General features: G+C 39.9%; 2 protein-coding genes across 2 annotated transcripts in view; both read right to left on the bottom strand.

Moving 5' to 3' along the window:
- LOC149438473 (IgGFc-binding protein-like) overlaps window positions 1–1360 on the bottom strand; it is a 43530-nt gene extending 42170 nt beyond the window's left edge. Inside the window, exon 1 of the mRNA XM_089659811.1 lies at window positions 1343–1360. Within this exon, the coding sequence (XP_089515937.1) occupies window positions 1343–1360 (18 nt within the window). The remainder of the gene's footprint in view (window positions 1–1342) is intronic.
- Window positions 1361–6018: 4658 nt separating this feature from the next.
- Window positions 6019–16110, bottom strand: part of LOC149438472 (IgGFc-binding protein-like) — a 99704-nt gene continuing 89612 nt past the window's right edge. The window contains exons 35-37 of the mRNA XM_089659804.1: window positions 14626–15000; window positions 11986–12275; window positions 6019–6815 (exon numbers count right to left, since the gene is read on the bottom strand). Of these exons, the coding sequence (XP_089515930.1) occupies window positions 6806–6815; window positions 11986–12275; window positions 14626–15000 (675 nt within the window). The 3' untranslated portion in view covers window positions 6019–6805. The remainder of the gene's footprint in view (window positions 6816–11985; window positions 12276–14625; window positions 15001–16110) is intronic.

The following is a 16110-nucleotide window of genomic DNA, read 5'->3' as shown; positions in this document are numbered from 1 at the left end:
GATAGATAGATAGATAGATAGATAGATAGATAATAGATAGATAGATAATAGATAGATAGATAGATAGATAGATAGATAATAGATAGATAGATAATAGATAGATAGATAGATAGATAGATAGATAATAGATAATAGATAATAAATAGATAATAGATAGATAGATAGATAGATAGATAGATAGATAGATAGATAGATAGATAATAGATAGATAGATAATAGATAGATAGATAGATAGATAGATAGATAGATAGATAGATAGATAATAGATAGATAGATAGATAGATAATAGATAGATAGATAGATAGATAATAGATAGATAATAGATAGATAGATAGATAGATAGATAGATAGATAGATAGATAGATAGATAGATAGATAGATAGATAATAGATAGATAGATAGATAATAGATAGATAGATAGATAATAGATAGATAGATAGATAGATAGATAGATAGATAGATAGATAGATAGATAGATAGATAATAGATAATAGATAGATAGATAGATAGATAATAGATAGATAGATAGATAGATAATAGATAATAGATAGATAGATAGATAATAGATAGATAGATAGATAATAGATAGATAGATAGATAGATAGATAGATAGATAGATAGATAGATAGATAGATAGATAGATAATAGATAATAGATAGATAGATAGATAGATAATAGATAGATAGATAGATAGATAATAGATAGATAGATAGATAGATAGATAGATAATAGATAGATAGATAGATAGATAATAGATAGATAATAGATAGATAGATAGATAGATAGATAATAGATAATAGATAGAATATTACACATCATTTTTAATATTTGGAAAGTGCAGTGAAGTTAATTTTTATAACTTACCAGCCTTCTGTACCTTTGTAAACATTCACATCTCCCCTCTCTCTCCTCTCTCCTTCTCTCTCTCTCCTTCTGTCTCTCGCTCTTCTCTATCACTCTTCTCTCTCCCTCTTCTCTCTCTCGCTCTTCTCTCTCTCTTCTCTCTCAGAGAGAGGAGAATCCTCCAATGTCTCCTTATATAAAATGGGATCAAAGAGAGAGTCTGCTCCCATTTTATATAAGAAGACATTGGAGGATTCTCCAACCAATAGGAATGGACTTGACAATAACATTGGTAATGCTGGAACATACATATATACACCTCCATTGTTACAATGTATCCTCTCTTTCTGATCTTCATTAACAGATTCATTAATTGTGGCAATCTGTATGATGCATGGGGCTATTGTTAATTGTTTTCTGACCTCGCCGTCATCAGAGCTTGAAGCTCAGTAATTGTCAGAAAATCTAATTAGAATCCCTGGGAACATTTCGCTCTTACAGGAGGATTTCCAGTCATAATTATCAGAAGTGAAATGAAGATTATTTTTTATTAGTTTATATTACTTGCCTTTGAAGTGGTCCTAAAGGCTGAAGGCCACACTTACCTGAGCCCGATCTTGATCCAGCGCTGTGCACAAGAGCTCCTCTCCCGATCTTGATCCAGGGCTGTGCACAAGAGCTCCTCTCCTGATCTTGATCCAGCGCTGTGCACAAGAGCTCCTCTCCCGATCTTGATCCAGCACTGTGCACAAGAGCTCCTCTCCCGATCTTGATCCAGCGCTGTGCACAAGAGCTCCTCTCCCGATCTTGTTCCAGCGCTGTGCACAAGAGCTCCCCTCCTATTCTTGATCCAGGGCTGTGCACAAGAGCTCCTCTCCTGATCTTGATCCAGTGCTGTGTACAAGATCTCCTCTCCCGATCTTGATCCAGCGCTGTGCATAAGAGCTCCCCTCCTATTCTTGATCCAGCGCTGTGCACAAGAGCTCCTCTCCTGATCTTGATCCAGCACTGTGCAGAAGAGCTCCTCTCCCGATCTTGATCCAGCGCTGTGTACAAGAGCTCCTCTCCCGATCTTGTTCCAGCACTATGCACAAGAGCTCCCCTGCTATTCTTGATCCAGCGCTGTGCACAAGAGCTCCTCTCCCGATCTTGATCCAGTGCTGAGTACAAGAGCTCCTCTCCTGATCTTGATCCAGTGCTGTGTACAAGAGCTCCTCTCCCGATCTTGTTCCAGCGCTATGCACAAGAGCTCCCCTGCTATTCTTGATCCAGCGCTGTGCACAAGAGCTCCTCTCCCGATCTTGATCCAGTGCTGTGTACAAGAGCTCCTCTCCTGATCTTGATCCAGTGCTGTGTACAAGAGCTCCCCTCCTATTCTTGATCCAGCGCTGTGCACAAGAGCTCCTCTCCCGATCTTGATCCAACACTGTGCACAAGTGCTCCTCTCCCGATCTTGTTCCAGCGCTGTGCACAAGAGCTCCCCTCCTATTCTTGATCCAGTGCTGTGCACAAGAGCTCCTCTCCTGATCTTGATCCAGCGCTGTGCACAAGAGCTCCTCTCCTGATCTTGATCCAGCGCTGTGCACAAGAGCTCCTCTCCCAATCTTGATCCAGAGCTGTGCACAAGAGCTCCTCTCCCGATCTTGATCCAGAGTTGTACACAAGAGCAGAGGCTTTCTCCTCTCTATCCCTCCCCATTGGCTCAGAGAAAGCAGCAGGAGCCATTGGCTCCCACTGCTGTCAATTACAGAGGGAGCAGGAGGCGGGGCCAACCTGCCCTCTGTCTTTCAGTAATCACATTGAGGGGGGCTTAGGAGCGAGCCCATACTAGTACCTCCATAGCAAGCTGGGTGCACTCAGCAGGGGGTAAGGAGCCAGGAGGAATAACAGGGGACCCGAGAAGAGGAAGATCGGGGCTGCTCTGTGCAATGTCTTTGTGATTGATATCAGTGAGGACCAATGGCTCTCGCTGCTGTCTCTGAGCCAGTGAGGGGAGAGAGAGCCCATACCAGTACCTCCGTAGCAAGCTGGGTGCACTCAGCAGGGGGTAAGGAGCCAGGAGGAATGGCAGGGGACCTAAGAAGAGGAAGATCGGGGCTGCTCTGTGCAATGCCTTTGTGATTGATATCAGTGAGGACCAATGGCTCTCACTGATGTCTCTGAGCCAGTGAGGAGGGAGAGAGCCCATACCAGTACCTCCGTAGCAAGCTGGGTTCACTCAGCAGGGGGTAGGGAGCCAGGAGGAGTGGCAGGGGACCTGAAAAGAGGAAGATCGGGGCTGCTCTGTGCAATGCCTTTGTGATTGATAGCAGTGAGGACCAATGGCTCTCGCTGCTGTCTCTGAGCCAGTGAGGAGGGAGAGAGCCAGGACAGCTGCTGCTCTTGTGCACATTGCTGGATCTAGATTGGTCCCAGGTAAGTATATTTGGGAGGGGGGGTTGCATGCAGAAGGTTTTTTTTTTACCCTATTGCCGAGAATGCTATAAAAAAACTTTTTTAAATTTTTTAGAAAAAAGTAAACAGGAGCCCAAAAACATAATTTTCCAATGGGGCCAAATTCCTGGAAAACTCTCCATTTGAAGGTAAATTTCCCACTATCCTGAACAAAATCGAAAACGTGATGACCACCGCGGGACTTCCTATAATCGGTGGGATCCCGGTAGATTGAATTGTACAGTTGGTTGCCTTTCGCAGCGTTCTGCAGAATTTGCTTTTTTTTGCTTTGATGAATCTTTTGAATCGTCCCACAAAAAATCAATTTGTTATAAAAGGCAGTTGGATTTTTCATCAGCGGTTAACTGTACCGTGATGACCAGTGGCGGTGGGAGGACCACAATGAAGACATGAGCCAACTTCATTGATATATGATGTTCCAGTTTCCAAGTGCACGAGATTCAGACGACCTCTGTTGGTTCAGCTTATGTATCTGCATGCTGGAATGTAAAACGAATCACAAAGAACGCTCTGCACCCGCCTCTCTCAACCTTCTTTACCACAGAGGAACCCTTTTTTCAGGTCTCGGGGCACCCCTTTAAACCAATTTATCAGTGGTCAGTGGGAAGAATGTCCCTTAAATTGGTGGTCAGTGGGAAGAATGTCCCTTACATTGGTGGTCAGTGGGAAGAATGTCCCTTACATTGGGGGTCAGTTGGAAGAATGCTCCTTACATTGGGGGTCAGTGGGAAGAATGTTCCCTACACTGGGGGTCAGTGGGAAGAATGTCCCTTAAATTGGTGGTCAGTGGGAAGAATGTCCCTTACATTGGTGGTCAGTGGGAAGAATGTCCCTTACATTGGGGGTCAGTTGGAAGAATGCTCCTTACATTGGGGGTCAGTGGGAAGAATGTTCCCTACACTGGGGGTCAGTGGGAAGAATGTCCCTTACATTGGGGGTCAGTGGGAAGAATGTCCCTTACATTGGGGGTCAGTGGGAAGAATGTCCCTTAAATTGGTGGTCAGTGGGAAGAATGTCCCTTACATTGGTGGTCAGTGGGAAGAATGTCCCTTACATTGGGGGTCAGTGGGAAGAATGTCCCTTACATTGGGGGTCAGTGGGAAGAATGTCCCTTACATTGGTGGTCAGTGGAAAGAATGTCCCTTACATTGGGGGTCAGTGGGAAGAATGCCCCTCACATTGGGGGTCAGTGGGAAGAATGTCCCTTAAATTGGTGGTCAGTGGGAAGAATGTCCCTTAAATTGGTGGTCAGTGGGAAGAATGTCCCTTACATTGGTGGTCAGTGGGAAGAATGTCCCTTACATTGGGGGTCAGTGGGAAGAATGTCCCTTACATTGGTGGTCAGTGGGAAGAATGTCCCTTACATTGGGGGTCAGTGGGAAGAATGTCCCTTACATTGGGGGTCAGTGGGAAGAATGTCCCTTACATTGGGGGTCAGTGGGAAGAATGTCCCTTACATTGGGGGTCAGTGGGAAGAATGTCCTTTACATTGGTGGTCAGTGGGAAGAATGTCCCTTACATTGGTGGTAAGTGGGGAGAATGTCCCTTACATTGGGGGTCAGTGGGAAGAATGTCCCTTACATTGGTGGTAAGTGGGGAGAATGTCCCTTACATTGGGGGTCAGTGGGAAGAATGTCCCTTACATTGGTGGTCAGTGGGAAGAATGTCCCTTACATTGGTGATCAGTGGGAAGAATGTCCCTTACATTGGGGGTCAGTAGGAAGAATGTCCCTTACATTGGTGGTCAGTGGGAAGAATGTCCCTTACATTGGGGAACAGTGGGAAGAATGTCCCTTACATTGGTGATCAGTGGGAAGAATACCCCTTACATTGGGGGTCAGTGGGAAGAATGTCCCTTACATTGGGGGTCAGTAGGAAGAATGTCCCTTACATTGGGGGTCAGTGAGAAGAATGTCCCTTACATTGGTGGTCAGTGGGAAGAATGTCCCTTACATTGGGGGTCAGTGGGAAGAATGTCCCTTACATTGGTGATCAGTGGGAAGAATACCCCTTACATTGGGGGTCAGTGGGAAGAATGTCCCTTACATTGGGGGTCAGGAGGAAGAATGTCCCTTACATTGGGGGTCAGTGAGAAGAATGTCCCTTACATTGGTGGTCAGTGGGAAGAATGTCCCTTACATTGGGGGTCAGTGGGAAGAATGTCCCTTACATTGGGGGTCAGTGGGAAGAATGTCCCTTACATTGGGGGTCAGTGGGAAGAATGTCCCTTACATTGGTGATCAGTGGGAAGAATGTCCCTTACATTGGGGGTCAGTGGGAAGAATGTCCCTTACATTGGGGGTCAGTAGGAAGAATGTCCCTTACATTGGGGGTCAGTGAGAAGAATGTCCCTTACATTGGTGATCAGTGGGAAGAATGTCCCTTACATTGGTGGTCAGTGAGAAGAATGTCCCTTACATTGGTGGTCAGTGGGAAGAATGTCCCTTACATTGGGGGTCAGTGGGAAGAATGTCCCTTACATTGGTGATCAGTGGGAAGAATGTCCCTTACATTGGTGATCAGTGGGAAGAATGTCCCTTACATTGGGGGTCGGTGGGAAGAATGTCCCTTACATTGGTGGTCAGTGGGAAGAATTTCCTTTACATTGACTCACTGAAAAATTAGTTTTGCAAATATAATTTTTTTTTTTTGTGATAGCTTTCTTGCAGTATGAATAAAAAAATACATAAATAAATATAATTTAAAAAGGCAATGTTTTTGATAAAATGAATTTTATTGTGTTTAAAATGAACAAACTGTATATAGTAAGTTTGTAGACTGTAGAAACGTAGAAGCAAGATAGCAAGATTAACGTAAAGTTGACTTAAAGATAAAATTCGAACAAAATATTAAAAACATCTCCATGAACTATTGTAGCAGAGAAATATCCACGCCCTCTGTTGTCTACGCCGCTGTATATGTGCTGTATCCCTTTCATATGTCTTTTGCTCTACATACCAACCAGACTTGTTTGGGCTTTGTATTATTTTATACTGTTATGCAAAATTTTTAAAAAGTATCGGTTTAAAAAAAAATATCAGTTAAAAAAAATATAAAAATAAAAAACATTCTCTGTTTTGGCAAAAAAAATTAAATCTTTTATAGATATTGTGAGATGATATTAGTAGATTTTGATAAGTATATCTCAAAATATAAAGAATTTGGATTATAACAATTTTTAAGTGGAGTAAAATAATAAAACAAACAAAAAAAAATAATTTTTTACAGTTGTGTCTTTGGTTTCAAACATTTGCAACATTTTTTCACAGTCAGTATGTTTATTCATTTATTGCCATATTAGCAAGATTTTTATTTTCTGAAACAAGGTAAAGCAGCATTGAGTTCAGTCGGTTTGCTCCAATCAAGGCGTGTCCTTTTTAGTCTTTTATTCTCTGCATTTCAAATCCGTGAATTCTCATTAAAAAAAAATATAGAAATACGAAGATGGATTGTTTTTTAATCTTTTTTAATCTTTTGCAGGAAATGGGAAATTATTGTGTTTTTCTTTTCACACCGTGCTAGAAAAAAAAAGAAACGGAATAAAATGATAAATTATTTGTGCAATGTTTAGAGAAATAAAAACATTTATTAAAGATCTATAGACCGTATTTCACACCATGCTAGAAAAAAAAAGAAGAAAACATAATAAAATAATAAATTTGTTGTGCAATGTTGAGAGAAATAAAAACATTTATTAAAGATCTATAGACCGTATTTCACACCATGCTAGAAAAAAAAAGAAGAAAACATAATAAAATAATAAATTTGTTGTGCAATGTTGAGAGAAATAAAAACATTTATTAAAGATCTATAGACCGTCTTTCACACCATGCTAGAAAAAAAAAAAGAAACGGAATAAAATAATAAATTTGTTGTGCAATGTTGAGAGAAATAAAAACATTTATTAAAGATCTATAGACTTTTTTTCTAGCATGGTGTGAAAGACGGTCTATAGATCTTTAATAAATGTTTTTAATTCTCTCAACATTGCATAACAAATTTATTATTTTATTCCATTTTCTTTTTTTTTTTTCTAGCACGGTGTGAAAAACGAAGAAGAAAACAGAATAAAATAATAAATTTGTTGTGCAATGTTTAGAGAATTAAAACATTTATTAAAGATCTATAGACCGTCTTTCACACCATGCTAAAAAAAAAAAAAGAAGAAAACAGAATAAAATAATAAATTTGTTGTGCAATGTTGAGAGAAATAAAACATTTAACAAAGATCTATAGACCGTCTTTCACACCATGCTAGAAAAAAAAAAAAAAGAAACGGAATAAAATAATACATTATTTGTGCAATGTTTAGAGAAATAAAAACATTTATTAAAGATCTATAGACTGTCTTTCACACCATGCTAGAAAAAAAAAAAAGAAACGGAATAAAATAATAAATTTGTTGTGCAATGTTGAGAGAAATAAAAACATTTATTAAAGATCTATAGACCGTCTTTCACACCATGCAAGAAAAAAAAAAAAGAAAATGGAATAAAATAATAAATTTGTTATGCAGTGTTGAGAGAAATAAAAACATTTATTAAAGATCTATAGACTTTTTTTCTAGCATGGTGTGAAAGACGGTCTATAGATCTTTAATAAATGTTTTTATTTCTCTCAACATTGCACAAATAATTTATTATTTTATTCTGTTTTCTTCTTTTTTTTTCTAGCATGGTGTGAAAAACGAAGAAGAAAACAGAATAAAATAATAAATTTGTTGTGCAATGTTTAGAGAATTAAAACATTTATTAAAGATCTATAGACCGTCTTTCACACCATGCTAGAAAAAAAAAAAGAAGAAAACAGAATAAAATAATAAATTTGTTGTGCAATGTTGAGAGAAATAAAAACATTTATAAAAGATCTATAGACCGTATTTCACACCATGCTAGAAAAAAAAATGGAATAAAATAATAAATTATTTGTGCAATGTTTAGAGAAATAAAAACATTTATTAAAGATCTATAGACTGTCTTTCACACCATGCTAGAAAAAAAAAAAAAGAAACCGAATAAAATAATACATTTGTTGTGCAATGTTGAGAGAAATAAAAACATTTATCAAAGATCTATAGACCGTCTTTCACACCATGCAAGAAAAAAAAAAAAGAAAATGGAATAAAATAATAAATTTGTTATGCAGTGTTGAGAGAAATAAAAACATTTATTAAAGATCTATAGACTGTCTTTCACACCATGCTAGAAAAAAAAAAAAAAGAAACGGAATAAAATAATAAATTTGTTGTGCAATGTTGAGAGAAATAAAAACATTTATCAAAGATCTATAGACTTTTTTTCTAGCATGGTGTGAAAGACGGTCTATAGATCTTTGATAAATGTTTTTATTTCTCTAAACATTGCACAAATAATTTATTATTTTATGCTGTTTCTTTTTTTTTTTTTCTAGCTTGGTGTGAAAGACAGTCTATAGATCTTTAATAATTGTTTTTATTTCTCTCAACACTGCATAACAAATTTATTATTTTATTCCATTTTTTTTTTTTTTTTTCTTGCATGGTGTGAAAGACGGTCTATAGATCTTTGATAAATGTTTTTATTTCTCTCAACATTGCACAACAAATGTATTATTTTATTCGGTTTCTTTTTTTTTTTTTTCTAGCATGGTGTGAAAGACGGTCTATAGATCTTTAATAAATGTTTTTATTTCTCTAAACATTGCACAAATAATTTATTATTTTATTCCATTTTTTTTTTCTAGCATGGTGTGAAATACGGTCTATAGATCTTTTATAAATGTTTTTATTTCTCTCAACATTGCACAACAAATTTATTATTTTATTCTGTTTTCTTCTTTTTTTTTCTAGCATGGTGTGAAAAACGAAGAAGAAAACAGAATAAAATAATAAATTTGTTGTGCAATGTTTAGAGAATTAAAACATTTATTAAAGATCTATAGACCGTCTTTCACACCATGCTAGAAAAAAAAAAAGAAGAAAACAGAATAAAATAATAAATTTGTTGTGCAATGTTGAGAGAAATAAAAACATTTATCAAAGATCTATAGACCGTCTTTCACACCATGCAAGAAAAAAAAAAAAGAAAATGGAATAAAATAATAAATTTGTTATGCAGTGTTGAGAGAAATAAAAACATTTATTAAAGATCTATAGACTTTTTTTCTAGCATGGTGTGAAAGACGGTCTATAGATCTTTAATAAATGTTTTTATTTCTCTCAACATTGCACAAATAATTTATTATTTTATTCTGTTTTCTTCTTTTTTTTTCTAGCACGGTGTGAAAAACGAAGAAGAAAACAGAATAAAATAATAAATTTGTTGTGCAATGTTTAGAGAATTAAAACATTTATTAAAGATCTATAGACCGTCTTTCACACCATGCTAAAAAAAAAAAAAGAAGAAAACAGAATAAAATAATAAATTTGTTGTGCAATGTTGAGAGAAATAAAACATTTAACAAAGATCTATAGACCGTCTTTCACACCATGCTAGAAAAAAAAAAAAAAGAAACGGAATAAAATAATACATTATTTGTGCAATGTTTAGAGAAATAAAAACATTTATAAAAGATCTATAGACCGTCTTTCACACAATGCTAGAAAAAAAAAAAAAGAAACGAAATAAAATAATAAATTTGTTGTGCAGTGTTGAGAGAAATAAAAACATTTATTAAAGATCTATAGACCGTCTTTCACACCACGCTAAAAAAAAAAAAAAAAAAAGAAATGGAATAAAATAATACATTATTTGTGCAATGTTGAGAGAAATAAAACATTTATTAAAGATCTATAGACCATCTGAATAGGACGAGCACTAGATGTTCCGTTTACTAATAAATAATTTCCTAATAAATGTTTATATATGTTAAATAAATAGTTTACTAATAAGCGATTTCTTAAAGCAAGGTTTGAAAAAAGATAAAATTTTATCTAAAGCCATTTTTTTTTGGTTTTGGTTTTAATGGGGTAGAGAAATTCTTTTTCTTTTCTGTGTATATTCTTTTCCTAATAAGTGTTTCTATATATTAAATAAATATTTTACTAATAAGTGATTTCTTAAAGTAAGGTTTGATAAAGTTAAAATTCTATTTAAAGTCATTTTTTTATGTTTTTTTTTTAATGGGGTAGAGAAATTATTTTTATTTTTTTGTGTATGTTCTTTTTTTTTTTTTTTTTTTCTTTTTTTGCAAATTCTTTATTTAACAGCCTTTTCAGTTTATACAATAAAAACAGGATATTTTCTTCCTTTTTTTATTTTTGCTGCTGTAGTCCTGTTGGGCTTCTTTGACTAGCATGGAATGCATGACGGCAGTAGCGGACTGACAATTTGTGGGGCCCCCGGGCAATAGGGGATCATGGGTCCCCTTTGTCCTTGCCCACACTCAAACCACACGCAAAAAAAGCCTATGAAAGGTAACAGGGGCACCTCATGGGGCCCCCTACTGACCCTGGGCCCTGGGGCAGCTCCCGAGTTCCCAAATGGTCAGTCCGCCCCTGCATGAAGGTAAAGCTTTTACAACCACTTTAATACAGCATCAAATGTACCTAAACTTGACTTGGCATTAGTCCCTGTACAGCAGAGCTCTGACTGGGAGAGAGATGAGTAGCACATGAAGCTGATCGGTCATGCTGCAGTGCCCATATGCTAAGCAGGGACACATCAATTGCCCCGTTACAAAAATTGCTAATCAAGCAATCACGTGGCAGCAACTCAATGCATTTAGGCATCTAAACGTGGTGGACACGACTTGCTGAAGTTCAAACCGAGGATCAGAAAGGGGATATAAGTGGCACTGAACGTGGCACGGTTGTTGGTGCCAGACGGGATGGTCTGAGCATTTCAACAACTGCTGATCTACTGGGATTTTCACGCACAACCATCTCTAGGGTTTACAGAGAATGGTCCAAAAAAGAGAAAATATCCAGTGAGTGGCAGTTGTGTCGAGGAAAATGCTTTGTTGAGGTCAGAGGAGAATGGGCAGACTGGTTCAAGATGATAGAAAGGCAACAGTAACTCATGCCAATATCAACCAACATCTCTGAGGAATATTTTCAACACCTTGTTGGATCTATGCCACGAAGAACGAAGGCAGTTCTGAAGGCAAAAGGGGTCCAACTTGGCACTAGCAAGGTGGACCTAATAAAATCTCTGAGGAATGTTTCCAACACCTTGTTGGATCTATACCACCAAGAAGGAAGGCAGCTCTGAAGGCAAAAGGGGGTCCAACCCGGTACTGGCAAGGTGGACCTAATAAAATCTCTGAGGAATGTTTCCAACACCTTGTTGCATCTATTCTACGAAGAACGAAGGCAGTTCTGAAGGCAAAAGGGGTCCACCCCAGTACTGGCAAGGTGGACCTAATAAAATCTCTGAGGAATGTTTCCAACACCTTGTTGGATCTATGCCACGAAGAACAAAGGCAGTTCTGAAGGCAAAAGGGGTCCAACTCGGTACTAGCAAGGTGGACCTAATAAAATCTCTGACAAATGTTTCCAACACCTTGTTGAATCTATGCCATGAAGAATGAAGGCAGTTCTGAAGGCAAAAGGGGGTCCAACCCTGTACTAGCAAGGTGGACCTAATAAAGTGGCCGGTGAGCGTATGTATTTTATCTGTGTATTTGGCTGTTTGCCTGAAGTTCAGCGTTCACATCCACTAGAAATAAATCTACATAATAGCTCAGTAGAGGAAGTTTTGGTGGTCTTACCATGTGGAGAGGTGTTTGGCAGCCCAGGAATGGATTGTGAAGGCAATATCTCTGGATGGTTCACCGTTCTTTAATCGAAGATCATCACTGGGATCTCTGTTGAAGTTCCCACAAGATCCACGTACTTTCCCCATTAGTTCTTCCTTACCAATCAACTTGAGTTCATCATTTGCTCTGAAGATCACAGTCATCTTATCACGGAGCTCAATGGTTATGTCGAATTTGGAAACATTAACCTTCACTGCACCATCTCCAAGCTCAGCCCTGTCTTTCATCTCCCATCCGTTTAGCTGCAAAACCAAACCAAAGAATGTTAAGTTTGCACGATGAAAAATACACCAACAGCAGACAATGATGTCCATATTTGTGACATTAGCCTTAGAGACTAGCTGAGGTCTATCACGGGGGATCTAAGGAGATTTTGCTTTTGATGAACATATAAAGCTTGGTAGCGTTGCCCTCGTAAGGGCCGCTGTGTTCTGGGTACCCCTAAGCTTCTCTCTGCACAGTCAGGCAACAGGTATTTCTCACAAAGACTTGCATCCAAGACTCGGTAACCAGTCTGTGGGCTTGGTTTTGTTGTTTTATTACGGGAAGTCAGCTTGGATAGGGAAATAGGGGTTAGGGGACGCCCATTTGGCTTGAATCAATGAAGGGGGGGAAAACTTCCTTCCTATGTACAAAGGCAGATCCTGCACTGTTGAAAGTCATTGTAGATCAGTAGCCACAGCCCTTTATGGGTGAGGAACTAGCAGCCCCTCCAAATCAGCTTAACTTCTCGTAATTACATGCGGAGATATCTTCTCTCCCCCTGTAGACTTGCTCCCAGCTCCATGGTCTGCAAACACTACCAGCCCTCCTGCCTTCTCAGAAGATCTCCTGGGACAAGGATAAAGGATTGAGCACAGTGCTGTCCTACTTGCTACTGTCTTGCTACGTGTGGCAGTCTTTCCCCTCGTAGATTGAAGAGAGTGCTGCTGTACTCACTCTGTCCTCTTTGCTCCCTGCTGCTCCAGGTCTTGATCCCATTCATGCTACACTGCTGAATGTATCCTCAGGAGCCAGCCTGAGCCCAGCCTGGAAGCCGGCCCGCTAGACCTAGGGGACACCTCCCAGGCACCGACAGTCTCCTCAGCACTCCACAGTCTCCTCAGCACTCCACAGTCCTTTTCCACCCTACTCCTCTGTCAGCCTGACTCTCCCATATTTATGGGCCAGACCACCCTAGACCTAGGGGACGCCTCCCAGGCACCGACAGTCTCCTCAGCACTCCACAGTCTCCACAGCACTCCACTCTCCTCTTCCACCCTACTCCTCTGTCAACCTGACTCTCCCATATTTATGGGCCAGACCACCCTAGACCTAGGGGACCCCTCCCAGGCACGGACAGTCTCCTCAGCACTCCACAGTCTCCTCAGCACTCCACTCTCCTCTTCCACCCTACTCCTCTGTCAACCTGACTCTCCCATATTTATGGGCCAGACCACCCTAGACCTAGGGGACCCCTCCCAGGCACCGACAGTCTCCTCAGCACTCCACAGTCTCCTCAGCACTCCACTCTCCTCTTCCACCCTACTCCTCTGTCAACCTGACTCTCCCATATTTATGGGCCAGACCACCCTAGACCTAGGGGACCCCTCCCAGGCACCGACAGTCTCCTCAGCACTCCACAGTCTCCTCAGCACTCCACTCTCCCCTTCCACCCTACTCCTCTGTCAACCTGACTCTCCCATATTTATGGGCCAGACCACCCTAGACCTAGGGGATCCCTCCCAGGCACCGACAGTCTCCTCAGCACTCCACAGTCTCCTCAGCACTCTACACTCCTCTTCCACCCTACTCTTCTGTCAACCTGACTCTCCCATATTTATGGGCCAGATCACCCTAGACCTAGGGGATCCCTCCCAGGCACCGACAGTCTCCTCAGCACTCCACAGTCTCCTCAGCACTCCACAGTCTCCTCAGCACTCTACACTCCTCTTCCACCCTACTCTTCTGTCAACCTGGCTCTCCCATATTTATGGGCCAGACCACCACTCTACCAGGGCCTCCAAACCTGGGATTGGTCGGACTCCCATAAACATGCAGATTAGGTATCCACTGCTTCCTTCTTACCAACTTCTGGAAGGTTCTATGGATACACAGAATACTGGATACTAACATTTATAGGCAAAGTTGATCCAGGGAATATCCGATTGCCTCTCAGGGGATCAGGAAGGAATTTTTTTCCCAGCAGGAGCAACTTGGATCGTGCTTTGCTGGGGTTTTTTTGCCTTCCTCCGGATCAACTGTGGGTGTAGGACTATAACTTTTTTTTTTTATGGTTGAACTGGAAGGACTTTTGTATTTTTTCAGCCAGACTAACTATGTAATTCCAGAGTCAGGAGGCAATAGAGCCACAACCTGGTAAGTCATCCAGATGACCTGCAATAACCCAACCTCAATCACAGGCCCACACAATGACCATGGTCATACACAATGATTTTACCTATTCTATTCTAGTAGCGCGCTAGAGGGTGCCACAGCTCTTTAAAAAGGAAATCTATTTAAAAACATAGTTCTGAAACATATTACAGATAATATGAGGATTATAGTGATTGGGCTTACATATACATTAATAGACTCTCGAGAAAATCTTACCCAGACCTCCCGTTCTTCGTTGACTGAGATCAAACCGTGAACAGTAAACACTTGAAGCGACGATCTCCTTCCAGCCTTTCCACCACATTTGGAGGCATCAAACACAACCATAAATTGGCTGCCTTGGCTTGAATTGTAAGACGAGGACAATACATATGACCCTTGCAGAGGGAACTCCCCCGAGACCCCATCGAAGGTAATGAAATGGTGGGCAGGACTTAGCGTGCACTGGGACTCCCTTGGCTGACAACCTCGAACTCCATCTCTCAGCTGGCACACCTCGCTGGCTGCACAAGTTCCATTGATGCACGACACAGTTCCCGATTGGCAGGTACAGTGGAGTGAGCAATCCTCAGAGATCACTGATTCATTGGCCTGTGTTAAAAAAATGAATAGAGAATTGGCTAACTTGGTATACATACATAGATCATATTGGTAATAAACACCTCAAAACTGGCTTTTATACTTTTTATGTTTGGAAGTTTTAGAGATTGGATTTAGATTTCCTTAAAAGTAAAGTTGATCCAGGGAATATCCGATTGCCTCTCGGGGATCAGGAAGGAATTTTGTTTTCCCAGCAGGTGCAAATTGGATCGTGCTTTGCTGGGGTTTTTTGCCTTCCTCTGGATCAACTGTGGGTGTAGGATTATAACTTTTTTTTCTATGGTTGAACTGGATGGACTTTTGTCTTTTTTCAGCCAGACAAACTATGTAAACTATATCAGCAATAATAGTAATAACAGCATCATTGTGTTTGTGTGTTACAGTTGCAAGAAAAAGTATGTGAACCCCTTGGGATTACGTGGAGTTTTGCATGAATTGGGCATAAAATGTGCTCTGAACGTCATCTAAGTCACAAAAATAGAAGAACACAGTCTGCTGAACATAATACTACACAAACATTAGATGTTGCCATGGTTTAATTGCACATAACATGTAAACATTCACAGTGCAGGGAGGAAAAAGTATGTGAGGCCCTAGCTTAATGACTTCTCCCAGAGCTAATTGGAGCCAGGAGTGAGCCAACCTTGACTCCAATCAGTGTGATGATATTGGATGTGTTGCTGCCAGCTGTCCTGCCCTTAAAAAACACACACCTGTTTTGGGTTTACTGGTTTCAAGAAGCACTGTCTGATGTGAACCATGCCTCGCAGAAAAGAGTTCTCAGAAGACCTACGATCAAGAATTGTTGACTTGCATGAAGCTGGAAAGGGTTACAAAAGTATCTCCAAAAGCCTTGATGTTCATGTGTCCATGGTAAGACAGACTGTCTACAAATGGAGAAAGTTTAGCACTGTTGCTACTCTCCCTAGGCGTTGTCATCCTGTAAAAATGACTGCAAGAGCACAGCGCAGAATGCTGCATGAGGTAAAGAAGAATCCCAGAGTGTCAGCTAAAGACCTACAGAAATCTCTGGCACATGCTAACATTTTTGTTGACACATCTACAATAAGGAAAACATTAAACAAGAATGGAGTACATGGG

Source organism: Staurois parvus, unplaced genomic scaffold, assembly GCF_062004578.1.
Source record: "Staurois parvus isolate SC_StPar_1 unplaced genomic scaffold, SC_StPar_1.0 ptg001191l, whole genome shotgun sequence".
Classification (NCBI taxonomy): Eukaryota; Metazoa; Chordata; class Amphibia; order Anura; family Ranidae; genus Staurois; species Staurois parvus.
This window is presented reverse-complemented; position numbering and strand designations above follow the sequence as displayed.